At 37.1% G+C, this 13,665-nt stretch overlaps 1 protein-coding gene across 3 annotated transcripts in view; it reads right to left on the bottom strand.

The window, feature by feature from the left end:
- Positions 1 to 13,665, bottom strand: part of ST18 (ST18 C2H2C-type zinc finger transcription factor) — a 98,355-nt gene that overhangs the window by 83,193 nt on the left and 1,497 nt on the right. For all 3 annotated transcript variants that reach the window (XM_014843745.3, XM_070481298.1, XM_070481297.1), the window contains exons 3-4: positions 7,835 to 7,889; positions 5,729 to 5,759 (exon numbers count right to left, since the gene is read on the bottom strand). In XM_014843745.3, coding sequence (XP_014699231.2) covers positions 5,729 to 5,759; positions 7,835 to 7,889 — 86 coding nt within the window. The remainder of the gene's footprint in view (positions 1 to 5,728; positions 5,760 to 7,834; positions 7,890 to 13,665) is intronic.

Raw genomic sequence — 13,665 nt, 5'->3', positions numbered from 1 at the left:
CTCAACAATTCGCAGACCAAGAAAATTCCAAAGAAACCCGGACACTTGACTCTTCTGCCAACCCAACTAACCACTAAAAATTATCAAGGAAGAGAAGAGCTTTTTCAAGTAAGTAGAAAAGTCCAAGTTAGTTTTTCTCAAACTTTAATGTGCACATTAATAACTTAGAGATCTTGCTAAAATGCAGGTTGAGTAGGTTGGGGTGGGCTTGAGCGTCTGCATTTCTAATAAGCTCCCAGGGGATGCTGCTATGCTGACACTCTGAGCAGCCAGGCTCCAAGGTTATATTTGATTCTCGAGTTGGACGTGATCTCTGCCTCTGAATGCCTGTAGCACTTTCTTATGTCACCCACAGTGATGCTATTACATAATTCCTGAGTTTATTACATTCATGCCATTTATTTTGTCTCCACCATATTACCCAGTACTATACTGGTGCAGAACAAGCATTGAACGAACAAATAGCAAAGGAAATATTCATTCCTCAATCAAGAGTGGCAAATTCTGCTGTGTAAAAAAATTTATGTTACAAGAAAAAAAAGCTAAATGGATGAAAAAGTTATCTCTGTGGGTGAGCTCTGCAAATCCAAAAGCCACAGTGAAGCCCATGGTGGTGGCATTTTGTCACAGTTTTAGCAAATGTCTGATTTCTGGAGATGTTAGTGCCTTAGACTCCCATCACCCATTGGTTGACATAGGCCACCAACATCCTTGTGATAATATTTGAACACAGAAAAAAGGTAAGGTGAACAAAGCACTTTTTCCTGTTCTTATTTTTTTCTGAAAAACTCCACTCTGGATATTTACTTATAAGTCCCATAGTATTTTTCTGAAATCGAGGTATTATAATTTAAAATAAAACATATACAATTAAGTTGGGCAGGGCCTTGTCCCGTGTAATCATAATTTTGTGTATATATACATACACATATATACATGTACATAGTGTGTCTGTGTGTTTGAGCAAACTGGAAAACACATAGCCATTTGGTCTCTAAGTTCAATGTGCTATGAAGGGACAGGAGCCCATTGTTGGCCCGTTTCTAAATGCCTGTCACTGGCCTCAGGTGGATGTGAAGTGACACACACCTCCCACACTGTAAAATCAGTCTCTGCCAGACAAGGCTCGTGATAGCTCACCACCTGGGAGGTAGCGTTTTGAAAGGGAAAACAAATAGAATAAACAGATATTTATGTCATCTCCAGATCGTTCAATATAGACTTGAAATCACATAATTCTAAGAAAAAATCTAGAAGGAATGGACAGTGGCCTCTTTATAATTGGCAGTGCAGTGAATAAAGAAAATGTGGTGAGGTTAATTTGTAGCTCCGATATATTTCAACTTGATTTATTAGTTTATAAATAAAGTTTAAATTAATGTTTTCCCAAAATGTGGATGACAAAATGGAATGCTGTTATGTCAATGTAGGTTCAATTGTAACAAACGAACCATTCTGGTGTGGGGATGTTGCTAATGGGGGAGCTGTGTGTGTAGGGGGCGGTGGGTATATGGAAAATTTTTGTACCTTCTGCTCAGTTTTGCTGTGAACCTAAAACTGCTCTAAAAAGTAAAGTCTATTTAAAGAAAAAAAAGGAATGCTGGGGCCTGAATTTATGGAAGACAACACAGTGACTACCATGAGTATGGGGAGGCATGGGGTCTGCACTGGACCACAGACGGGACCTAAGTGCTACCTCTGGTTCAGTCACTTATTAGTCAAACACCAGATATAAAGCACTTAACTTGCTTGAACTTGGCTCATGAGTTAAGTGTGGAAAACGTCATTTGTCTTGACTACCTTATAGGCTTCTTGTATGGATCCAATTAGACACTATGTTTTATTTCAACAATTCACTCAATAGGCACCTACTGAAGGCCCACTCAATAGCAGGTTCAATGCTAAATGCTATAAAGTGCTATGTAAGCACATGAATATATGATAGCATTATAGTTAACAGAATTTTCTTGTTAAACAACAAATCCTTTTTAAATTTTTATTCTTGTTGGAAGCATCCTTAATAAATTTGAAGACACTTTCTTACCCTAGTAAGTACAGAACAGTAAACAAAATAATCTCTCTGGGATGATTAAGTTGTCTCATGGCTCAAAGTTGCATGTTCAACACCAGCCTACCTAGTACACAGAGGTGTGGGTGAGGAAGACGGAGGAGAGTGGGCAAATGGACAGTGATGCCTCGGGCGTCCCTAGATGGACATTTCTCTTCTAAATTAAATCCTTATCATCACCTTCTTTAGTTATCAGTCTCACTTCCCCCTCAAAGTAGCTTATAGGAAAATGGGTTTTAAGTTGTCAAATTTTTGGATTCTAATTTATAGGTTTGACTATAATATTTAGAAAGACATATTGCTAACATGGATATAGAAGATGTTATTAAATACTTAAGACATGAAAAAGGGGGCTGGACTGATGTAAAACACTTCACCAATGCATGAGACAATTACCAATATTAGTAGATGCAATTGTATGAAGATCGGATTAAGGATAACAGTAATAAAAGAAAACAGCAGAGAAAATACAATGGTCATGATTTAGAAAGATGCAAGAGAGTCTTCTCGACACCACCTGTAACCTGAATTGTGTTGGAGGAAAGACTGGAAATGCTAATAAGGTATAAGATTAAAGGTGAGCCTGTGGTTATAAATTGCTTTTTTAATGGTGATGATAGTAGCTGACATAGAGTACAATAAGAAGATGAGAATGTCAGTATCAATTTTTATTAGTGTCATGAACAATATACAATATATTTAAATTAGCTTCATTTGTATTACTAGTTTTGTAAGTAGTAGCTTTAGAAGCAATAACATGTCTATTGCATTCTAAAAAGAAGAGCTAAATAAAGTTGCCAATGTTCTCTACAAAATAGCCATAACTTTTACACCAGGGAAAACATGATACTTTTCCTAAGATACTGAGAGTTCAGGCACGCAACAAATTCTGGATTCTGGAGCACAACAAATCTCTGGAATAAACTGGGGGAGCAATTGCAGAAAATGGATAAAGCTGTAAAAATTAAAAAGACACTAAAAATATAACATCCCATATAAATCAGAACTTTTTTTCAAGATTGATATAGAACGATAATTAGGGTCTATAGCTGGGTCAACTTAAACCATTTAAGAAACAACTTGGGACCTATTCAGCCTCAGCTTGATTGTTCTGTTGAAAACAAGTAATTATAACGTTAACAATAATCAGTAATTTTTACAAACTGGTTTTTACTAAAGAAAAATGGGTAAATTAGTTTTGTTTATGAATTTTCTGAGCAGTTATCACCAGCTGTCTGAGTTGATCTAATGACAAATGAGGTAAAACTGAATATCTGACAAAAAATAATCTTTAGAGAGTAGAATAGGAAACATTATTATTTTTAATTAAAATATATTCTTTGTATGAATTTCAGAAAATTAGGCTTTGAAAAATAAACCATAAAGGTTAAATTATAGAATTTTAAAAATCCAGCTGCTGAGGACTTGAACACAAGTCATTTCTGTTTGATTTCTATTCTGGACAGTTAATATTCATTGTGTAGGAGAGAAAGCACAGCCTGGCATTTGAGAAGTTGCCCTCTAAGTCAGAAGTCTGCATTACTTACTAGTTGTGTTATCTTGGGCTATTCACATAAACTATTTTCACTTTCTTTATCTGAAAATTGGAAATATCATAGTTTCTACCTTATAAGGTTCTTGTGAAGATCAAATGAGACAGGGTAAAGAGAACGCTCAAGAGTGTCTAGCACACAATAAGACCTCAATAAATATTAGTTTTATTATCATTATTAATGCTAATCAAGTGTTTAAATGGTAATTTCTATTTCTTCAGAAAGGTTATATTAGACATTTTTTCCTCACAAAGTCACTTCTCTTTGCTACTTCCTTCCTCTTTCTCTATGAATTAAACATCTCTCCTTAGGCCAAAGCACACACTAAAATTCTCTTTTCTTTTTAAGTTATTTTTCAAGACACATCACTCAAAGGCCTTTTTCCCCCCTGCATAGTTCGACTTCCAAAAACGACTCTGATTGAAAAGTCACTTCAGCAGGTGAGGCGACCACAAGTTCGCAGGCGCCTGTTTCTGTTTCTGCAGTGGACCACTAGGAAACCTCCCCCTGGTGTGGCAAACAGCTCACGCTCTCGGAGCCTTCGCTCATTTTAAACTTCTTTTGATCATTCTACAGGAGACATAAAGTCTCTAAACAGATGGGAAGTTTAAATGAGAGCAGATTTAAAAAGCAAGAATTTAAGTGACCCAGACAATTCAGTCATCTACTCCTGTCCCAATGTATGGGTGCACTATTTGTTCTGCTCTTAGGAAAGTAGTTTAAAATGTAAAATTGCCAGTGATGAAATCAACAACGTAGGCAGGGCCATGGATTCCCTACCAACAAGTTTCCACAGAGAAGAGCATCAGCATGAAAGCTTGTACTCAGTTTGGATAGATAGGTGTTCCACTAAAGAGATGAACCCAAACTGACAGAAGGAATCCTAAGCAACGCAGAAGTATCTAAGATAGCTCTTGCTTCAAGAAATCGCAGAGCACAGTTGCCTGGAAAAGTAACTACGTAAATTGTTAATGCATACATTACAAATTTCCAGGTGTACCAGAGGCAGTTATATAACCTCTAGTTTTCAACCATTTCCCTGAGGAACACATATCAGAGCATTGTTTTCAGAAAGCTGGGTTATAGTGGGTTTGGGACTTTCTGGGTGTGTAAGAGCAAACCTAGAGGAAAGACAAGGGACTTATCTTGTTCCTGACACAATTTTGCTAAAAAATATCACCAGTACAGAAAATATGTCTTCAGCATGTGTTTCTTTTTAAATATGTACCTTTCTTTTTAACTACACCTCACAAAGACTCTGAAAGAAAATCTAATTAAAGTTTATTCTGCAAAACCTATTAAGGTGGAATTTTCAAAATATTGCCTGAGGTGCACACACAGTGTCTAAAGTGAAAATGCGTGGATACACCCAAAAACCTGTCAGTCACATTATCTTCAAATGTTTACATTAAAAATAATCATGTGCAGGGCTGGCTGGTGGCGCAGCAGTTAAGTGCGCATGTTCCCCTTCTCAGCGGCCCGGGGCTCACCGGTTCGGACCCCGGGTGCAGACATGGCACCGCTTGGCACACCATGCTGTGGTAGGCGGCCCACATGTAAAGTAGAGGAAGATGGGCACAGATGTTAGCTCAGGGCCGGTCTTCCTCAGCAAAAAGAGGAAGATTGGCAGCAGTTAGCTCAGGGCTAATCTTCCTCAAAAAAAAAAAAAAAAAAATCATGTGCTTACCAGATAGAATTATCTAACAATTAAAAAAAAGTGGAGAATTTAGGACTTGGATTATCTCTTGATCAGGTTCACAGATGAAGACTCAGTTCTTCACTTATCATCAATGTAAAAGCAAACCACATGCAAGGTGTGTACACAGAGGCAGCACACACTCTGCAGAGAAAAGCGGGAAATTACTCACATTATGGCAAAAGTTTGTTGTGTTTTGTTATCAAAATAGTAGCTTGAATTGTTTTCAATCAACTCTCAGTAGTTTTTCCCTTTCTCTGCTTCTTTGGTGAATAGACAGAGGCTATGTGAAATAAGCCTTTTGGCTTATTCCTTGTGCTAAAACAGGGATTCTGAGTCTTCAAAAGTACAAAACATTCTAATAATTAATGCCAATCAATATTAGAATAAGTAATGTCGGGAAAATCTTACCTGAGCTCCTGAATTAGAGAATCCATTGGCACTGTTGACAAAAAGAAACAAAAGGAAAATCAGTTTATAATTTTGAAAGTGTATAACTGAAACTTTTCACTCACCTAGAGATAATGTCCAATAAAGGTGAGCACAGACCCCGCCTTATTTCCCACTGGGTGGATTGATCTTGTCTGGTTCTGGTTCTTTGGAGACAAGAGGAAAGATGAATATTGCCCAGAACAGATGATTCTGGGTTTAGCGTCTTTGGCGACGCTGGGACCTTGCAGTCATGGAGTGGACTTTCCAAATACCCGCCCTTAGGGATTCATTGAAAAATTACAGGAGCACCAAGGACTTGAGTTATTTTTTAAATCAATTTTATTGCTTATAGGAATGTTTTCAAAAAAGTCCTGTTTACATTTTCATTGACATTAAATAAGTGTTTAAGTAAAACTGGCAATGTTTTACTAATGAATATGTCCCAAGATTTTGTTCCATAAATTTCCTATGTCTAGAAAGAGGAGGACAAGCTGCAGTCATGTTAATATCAACATCTTTTTAAAGACAAGAAATTTATAGAAAAAAATGCTTTGATTTTTCTGACTGAAATGATGGGAACTAAAGAAGTTCATGTTTATAAATACCTGCCTACATGAGGATAAGCAGCATGTTGAGAGAGACAACAGGTGGTTTTAAGATTACTCATGCTACACGAGAAACAGTTGTTTCATTTCTCGAAGAACATTTTGGATCTATTTAAGGATGTATATGTATGTGCCAAAAGAATTCGAAGTCCAAAAAGAATTGCAAATTAAAGGGCCCACATTTCAAAAGTATGATAGAGTAGTGCGCTTTTAGAAGTCAAAACAGGAGATTCAAACAACCCAAATAGAGTCCTTCAAATGCTGATATTTATGGCAGATGTGAGCTTATCCTAAATTATGACACAAATTGTTTTTCTTAAACTTGTATTCTGTTGAGAAGTTTGCTGCATAAAAATCTAATATTTAGAAATACTGCATTCTAAATATTAGGATATATGATGTGAATACTTTAAAAGTACCTTAAACTAAAACTGGAAAACTATCGAGTGTAAAACTTCTGTTTGGTTAGAAAAACGTTCCATATCTTATACCACATTATTCTGCATTTTGGTTGTCATGGCTAATGATAACTATGGTTACATTTTAACTGAAAAAATCATCTTGGAATCTATTAAAAATCTGAGGATTCTGGACTTTACTCAAACAGGAATTATTTACCTTGACTACATATATAAACATAGCTAATGAGAGAATTCCATTTGATTAGCCTCTTTCAAGTGTAAATCTCAAAACTCTTCCAAAAGATTGCATGATGGCTGCCCAACTGTGAGAAGAGTTGGGTAGGGAACAGCTACCCAGAGTGTTTTCAGATGCCATGGTGAACCTACAGTTTTCCATTTAGAATTAAGGGTCACAAAAATATAGCTAATTATAATAAAAGTTATTTTCCTTAAGGGGTATTATTGCCAGTCAATCCTGTTTTCCAGATGTTTAGATCATCAAAGGGCCTGTTTATATTTCAATATTACATTACCATCTGTTGGTTACAAAAAGAGAGGGATAACCGGCAAGTTAAACCTTTCAAACATTACTTTGCAGAGCTGCTGGAAATTCCCAGCAGGGACAGTCAAAAAACAAACATCATCATTTTACTTGAACTAAGTTTAGACTGGGAGCCACTAAACCAGATAACATAAAAACCAAAACCTGCTTTGGCAATACACTAACAATTCGGTCTTTTCCCTTGGCCATTAAAGGTCACTTCAATAATCTGAAGGTCTCCATGAAGCATTCTTCCCTTGCTGACCCTTATGTTGTCTTGCATGATGTTCAAATCCACTCATGACTGCATTTTGTAAAAATTAGCATCATGTATCATTCAGATTTTTCTGAGTCCTTTAACTTCTGGTTCATAATATTTTGCCTTTCAATGCCATGATCCAGTGTCCTAGCGTGATTTAAAAATGAAGCCCTGAGGAAGTTGTAATCATTCCTACTACACATTAGGGACTAAGCGTTGGAGCTCCCATATTTCATGGTGTGGTGGGCACGGTGTCGTGGAATCTGCTTGCTAACTCACCTTTGGTTCCTTTAGAGCGGGTACACAGCGTTTTATCTTCAGCGTCTGCATCCATCTGTAACATGAACACAAAGTCCTGAGGTCATTCCTTTGACATTGACCAAAATATGAAAACATATCTTTAAAAGTTCTGAAGGTCATTATGAAAAAGACAGTAGCCTTGATGCTCTTGTACAACATTCTGAGTCTACAGGGAGAGAGCTGGGGCTGCCCTCACATTCCCCAAGTTTTAGAAATACTTCTATAGATGCTGGAACCAGAGGGAACAGTGACAAGAGGGCAGATGTCCTTGTCCATAAGTGTTTCCTAGTGATCCAAATACTTCTGGCATTACAAAGATAGAAAAAAGGATTGTCGGGTTAACAGCCGTTGTGAAGGAGACAAAACCTCAAACACCAAACCAAAAGATTTCAGACTAATTTACTAAAGCCTTATTCCTTTGCATTTCTAGACTTTTTCTAAGTCAGAAAAGATAATTCCCTGTATATAAAAAAGCAACATGAAGGCAAACCTCTGACATGCCACCACTTCAAAGTCCCATTGGAAATGCTGATCACCAACAATGACATACATTTACTCCCAGAGTTCCATAATAAATATTGGTTATAATCATCCAAATCTATAAGGAAGGTGAAATTTGAGTGTTGTATGTGTCAGTAGCAAATTCCCTAAAACGCCAATACTGAATATTTTAAACATAATCAAATAAATTATCAAAGCTATGCAAAGTCTTTAAAAGCTTGTTTTTGTCCACATGGAGATAGAGTCTGACCTGACTACACTCATCCATTTCACTAGAATCCTCTAATCATCTCTTACGTTAATCCACTTTTTCACATTATCAGAAGGAATTCTTAAATAGAGAGAAGTTGTTTTGCTGGTTGAAAATCAGAAGCAGGCAGAAGGTGCTCTCCGTGGCTGCCATCCTTAAATCCTGACACTCGCGTGGTTGTGGTGTGACTGCAATGGTAATGGGAGACGCATCTCTGCTCTCCGAGGCTGAGTTGTGATTGAAGGCACTGACCTGCCATAGACTTATAATAGGGGAGCAGGTGTGGCAATGATGGACTTTAATTTCCTTTAATAAACCTTTTATGTGCCACACTTTTACTGCCATTCGACGCTCTCCAAGGTCCTGCACATAATAGGTTCATTACTTTTGATTACTATAGTCTATTGAGACAAACAACTCCAGAACACACTATATATTATGTTCAGTTAAACCAATATAGACTATTTATCCATTGTGCATTTTTTCACCTGCAACACTATGGACAAAATTAACGACAGCCCTCGTAAGCTAAAACTATTAAAACCACCAGTACTCTTTTGTCATCATTTCATAATAAACACCACACCAATCATTGAACTGCTTTTTAAATTAGCAAACAAAAAGTGTTCACTGCTTTTACTGAGCAGCAGTTGCTTTATCTGAATAAAATGGTCCATTGTTATGAATATTTTAAAACTACATAATAAGAGAAAACAACAGTAAAATAGAGGTGATCATTTTTTTACTGTAGATTTTCCTTCTTTTAAAACCACATGAATTTATGATGGATGTGACACTGCCTAGGATTAAAATGGCTTGGTTTACTCAGGATGGTGAGCACTGCATTGTGAAATCCTCCTCCTCCATGAGCACCTCTGTTGCATATAAAGTGGCCCAACTCATGCAAACTCCCCTCCATGTGCTAAATGAATCACTTGATTAAGAGAGATCAGTAGCATGAGGGTTAAAGTGATGAAAACCAGCAACTATTTCTGAGGAAGCTACTCCTGTGGGTGAGCATCGACTCCACACGAGTTTAACGTAGCCTGCCAAACAGGTGTTATTAGCTCTCCCCGACCACTCCAAACAATTCCCCCAAAAAGCAAGTGCAGGTTGAACTCCATGAGTTTCTTTACTAAACTGTAACTCAGACTGCAAACAGTGCCAGTAGGCACTTACAAAAGTTTCAGAAAGCTACTTAAAGCTAACCTCCTTTATAGCAGCTTTAAGACTAATTCTACTTTGCAGTTCAGCTGTCCTAGGACCTGACTGTTCTGTCACCACACCATGCAGCCACCTCCCCATTACAGTCATTGGAAGGAATGCATGAATATTCATGGACCTCTGCTCGATTGTGCTTAGAATATTGGCTTCCTAATTGCATTTTGTGGGGCTATTGTCCTCTTGTTGGTGTAGCATCTATGTCCTCTATAAACATTTTAAAAACTAGTAATTCATTCATAAAACTAGGTTTTCAAATTTAACTTGTGGGCCAAAGTGCAGGACTGAAATGGACCAAGGCCATAATATAAAACTCATTATTTCACCTTCTTTCCCTCCTGCACACCTGAAGAACAATAAAAGTTACTAAGTTCAGTATCTACTCACGTCTGATAGCTTCTTGGGGAATAAGAACACCAGAAACCTGAAGCACATATGCTTTTCTTGTTAGGGGTGGAAGGTTTTAACATTTACCCTCCTCATAGATCTTAATTTGAAAATAAGTTTTGTTCTTTAAAACCTTGTATATGGGAGTAGAAATTTCCAAGTATTCTTCATTTGGATTATTCTCACAGACTTTAATAAATTGCCAATGGGTAGATAATTTTTGTAAAATCAAACCTCATATTCAGTGGGCACCTCGTTCAGTGAATGGTTGATTAAAGGCGGAAAGAGATTTCTACCCCAGTGCGTGGGAGACCTGGGAGGGGAGAGTGGGATTATCATCCTTTCACATCCTCCCAGAGTTATAGGAGAGATTAGGGTTTGATTCAGGACACTGACTTAAATAACTTGTGCTGCAATCTTGAAAACCATGCTTCTCACTGGGAACATTGGTTTTCTCTATCAGAAAAGGAGACTTGATCATCTTTATTGCCTAAGTCCCAAACACTATTGAAAAATTTGCAATTAATCTTGTAAAATTTAATGTGTCATTTCTTTTCTCAAAACAGAGATTTGAATTTCTAAAAAGCTGTCCTTCTCCCAGTTTCTCAGGGCCTTTATCTACTTCATTCTGTTGTTATGGATAGGAACAAGAGAAGATACTTTCAGAGATTCCTATAAGGAGTTCCTCCTGGCTTTGACAATCTACTTCTCATAGAGATAGGAATATTAAAAGTAGGCTTTGCCACTCTTATTTTTCATGATCTAAAACTACTTCAAGAAAAGTTCATTTAACCCATGAGTATGGACATATTAGGTATGGCATTCATATAGAAAGGGGGAAAAATGGTTCTTACTTGGTATCTAATTCATAATAAAGCCATGAAGAAAACTTTAAGAAGACTTCATTCTCCAGTTCTCTGGGGACAGGAGTCAATATAAGGAGAAATGGCAAGAGGAAAAGACATTTATAAAATTAAGAAGGCAAGGAAGCAAAACTTGGAGGAAGGACATGCAAGAACAAACAATGGAAATAAGAAGATAGGCAATGAAGAAGAAAAATGACCATAAAATAAATTTAACTACTTAGTTGAACTTGGGCAGCTCTCATTTAACATCTTTATGTACTTACACACCCATGCACAGGTATACACAGTGATTTCCTAGTAACTTGTACTTGCCCATCTTTTCTCACTGGCGCTTCCATCAGGAGCGCTCAGCATATCTCTCAGCCACATCACCCTGATGCACAGGTCTGGTGCCTGCCTTTGGGCTCAAGAGGGAGTCCAGGAATTGCTAGTTTGTTGGAGGGAGAAGTTCAAGGAGCAGGACACAGGATTCATAAACTCAATTTTGCTTTCATTCATGCAAGCAAATTACTGGTATGTGAGATTTCATTCCCTTTGATTTTATTTTTCACTCAAAATTCTATTTTAACCTAGTGGTAAAAACAAAAACAAAGCCAAAACAAAACAAAACCCCTCCAAGTCGATATTTAGCCGCTTCTTAAGAATTGGATAAAACAAATCTCTTAGTAACGTTTGTTTGATTTCTCCTTTCATGAGAACTCTAGACACTGACATCCTCAATATATGTTTATAAATAGTCTTGAGTTAATAGAAAAAGCCTTGGTGACCATAGGTTTTGTAGACACTTTCTCAAAATCCTTACACAATTAATCTTAACACTATCTAGTTATATATAATCTCATGCAGGTAGCTCCTTTAATTTGAGAAGTCCTTTGTATACATTCAACAAGAATTTCCACTTTTAGCGAGATTTCATTGTGTTCCTCTCCTGAGATTTTTGAACTGGCAACTCAGGTTTGAAAGTTGTGTCACATTACTCTTGCGCAATGTCATTTCAATCCTAGGGACTCATGGCCATGGTGAAAGGAAGCCCTGTGGCTGCTGAGAAGAGGTCCTGGGGTCCTCTCTATGAGGAGCCTTTATCCTCCATGGATGTTTCCTTTCCAAAAGTCAATTTAAAAAAATGACAAAGGGAAACTCAGGAAGTTGGAAAAGGCTAAACCCAGAAAATGAAACAACTAGATGATGCCAGTACCTCTGGAGGAAATTTAGCCATATTGAAGAACAAAGAACACTGCACTGAGTGCCCTTTCTGTTGATGATTCTGGCATCATTTTGTTTTAAACATAGCTTTGGATCAGCCCAAAATAGCAGCAAAAGATGTTTCCCTGTTACACAGGGAAAAGATGGGGAAAATAAGCTGTGACATTAAAAGAATAGTTGACTTCTTGAGAAGAATACTAAGACAGAATGTTCAAGTATGTTTTTTCTCTGTTCTTACCTTCTTTATGTTTTTCTTGTTTTCTTTTCATACATTTATCAATTACTCAGGAAGAGTGATTCAGAAAATAAACTTTAAAAAAACAAAGGTTTTTTTAAACAGAGGTTTTTACGTCACCTGTGAGGACATACTAATAATTTTCTTAACTTTTTCTGAAGCCTTTATCCAAAATAAAATAAACATTTTCAGAATCCTTTATTTAGGGCACACTATCCCTGATTTCAACTCTCTGTTGCTATCTGTCTTTTATTGTACTGTCTTTGATTCAGTATAGAAAGCTGGAGAATTAAATGATGTCTCCCCTTTAAATTTAGGATAACTCTCCTTCTCTCCTCTAATCGCTCCCACTCCCAAGAAACACCACAACCAAAGGAAGAAGCAGATCCGGTCTGCTGTCAGATTAAGCACAGTTCTTTAGAAAAAGGTCTTCCTGAGGTCCAACTGCATGCACATCCCCCATAGATGAAGTGATTTTCAAAGGGAATTTTCTAGAGTCACTTGGAAATGCACTGCAATAAAAGAAATCTTAGACCTGAGGCAAGCTTGGGGAGCTTTGGAAGGACACTGATCTGTTTGGATTCTCGCTGCTTATTTCTGAGTTGTCACTGCTGGTGTAGACTTCATCCTGTAACTTTGCACAACTGGTAGTGCTGAATACAAACCAAAGCCACGTTTGTGTCCTTTTGCCAAACGATTCCAGCAAATAGTTCTATTATTCCCTTAGGTAGCCAACATGTGCCAAGGATTTCTATTAGTCGCCAGACCACGGCCTCTGAGTCACAGCTTTGGGAGACAAGGGGGCAATCATCAGCTTCATGTTTTAGGAAACTTTTTGAAAAATTTCTTTTAATACGACCTGTTTAAGGATAATTCATGTAAGGAACACCCTAAAAGGGCCGTAAAAATTTTTGCTTGCTGATATTTTGAGATGCATGTGTTGCAAAATATGTTAATGTTAGAAAACAAGCTCATTCATGTAGGGATAAATTGTTTAAGTAGATTTTTCCCAAGGACAATCTAATTCCTTACTTTTCAGTATTTGTAGGAATTAACTCTAGAAGTCATCTACAGTGCTTTAAAAAACATGCTTTTAAAACATCTCACTAATTTACTCTTAATCCTTAAGTAAACTGATTTCTAATAC

This window comes from Equus asinus, chromosome 12 (genome assembly GCF_041296235.1).
Source record: "Equus asinus isolate D_3611 breed Donkey chromosome 12, EquAss-T2T_v2, whole genome shotgun sequence".
Taxonomy (NCBI): domain Eukaryota; kingdom Metazoa; phylum Chordata; class Mammalia; order Perissodactyla; family Equidae; genus Equus; species Equus asinus.
The sequence above is the reverse complement of the archived record's forward strand: the minus strand, read 5'-3'. Positions and strand labels throughout refer to the sequence as shown.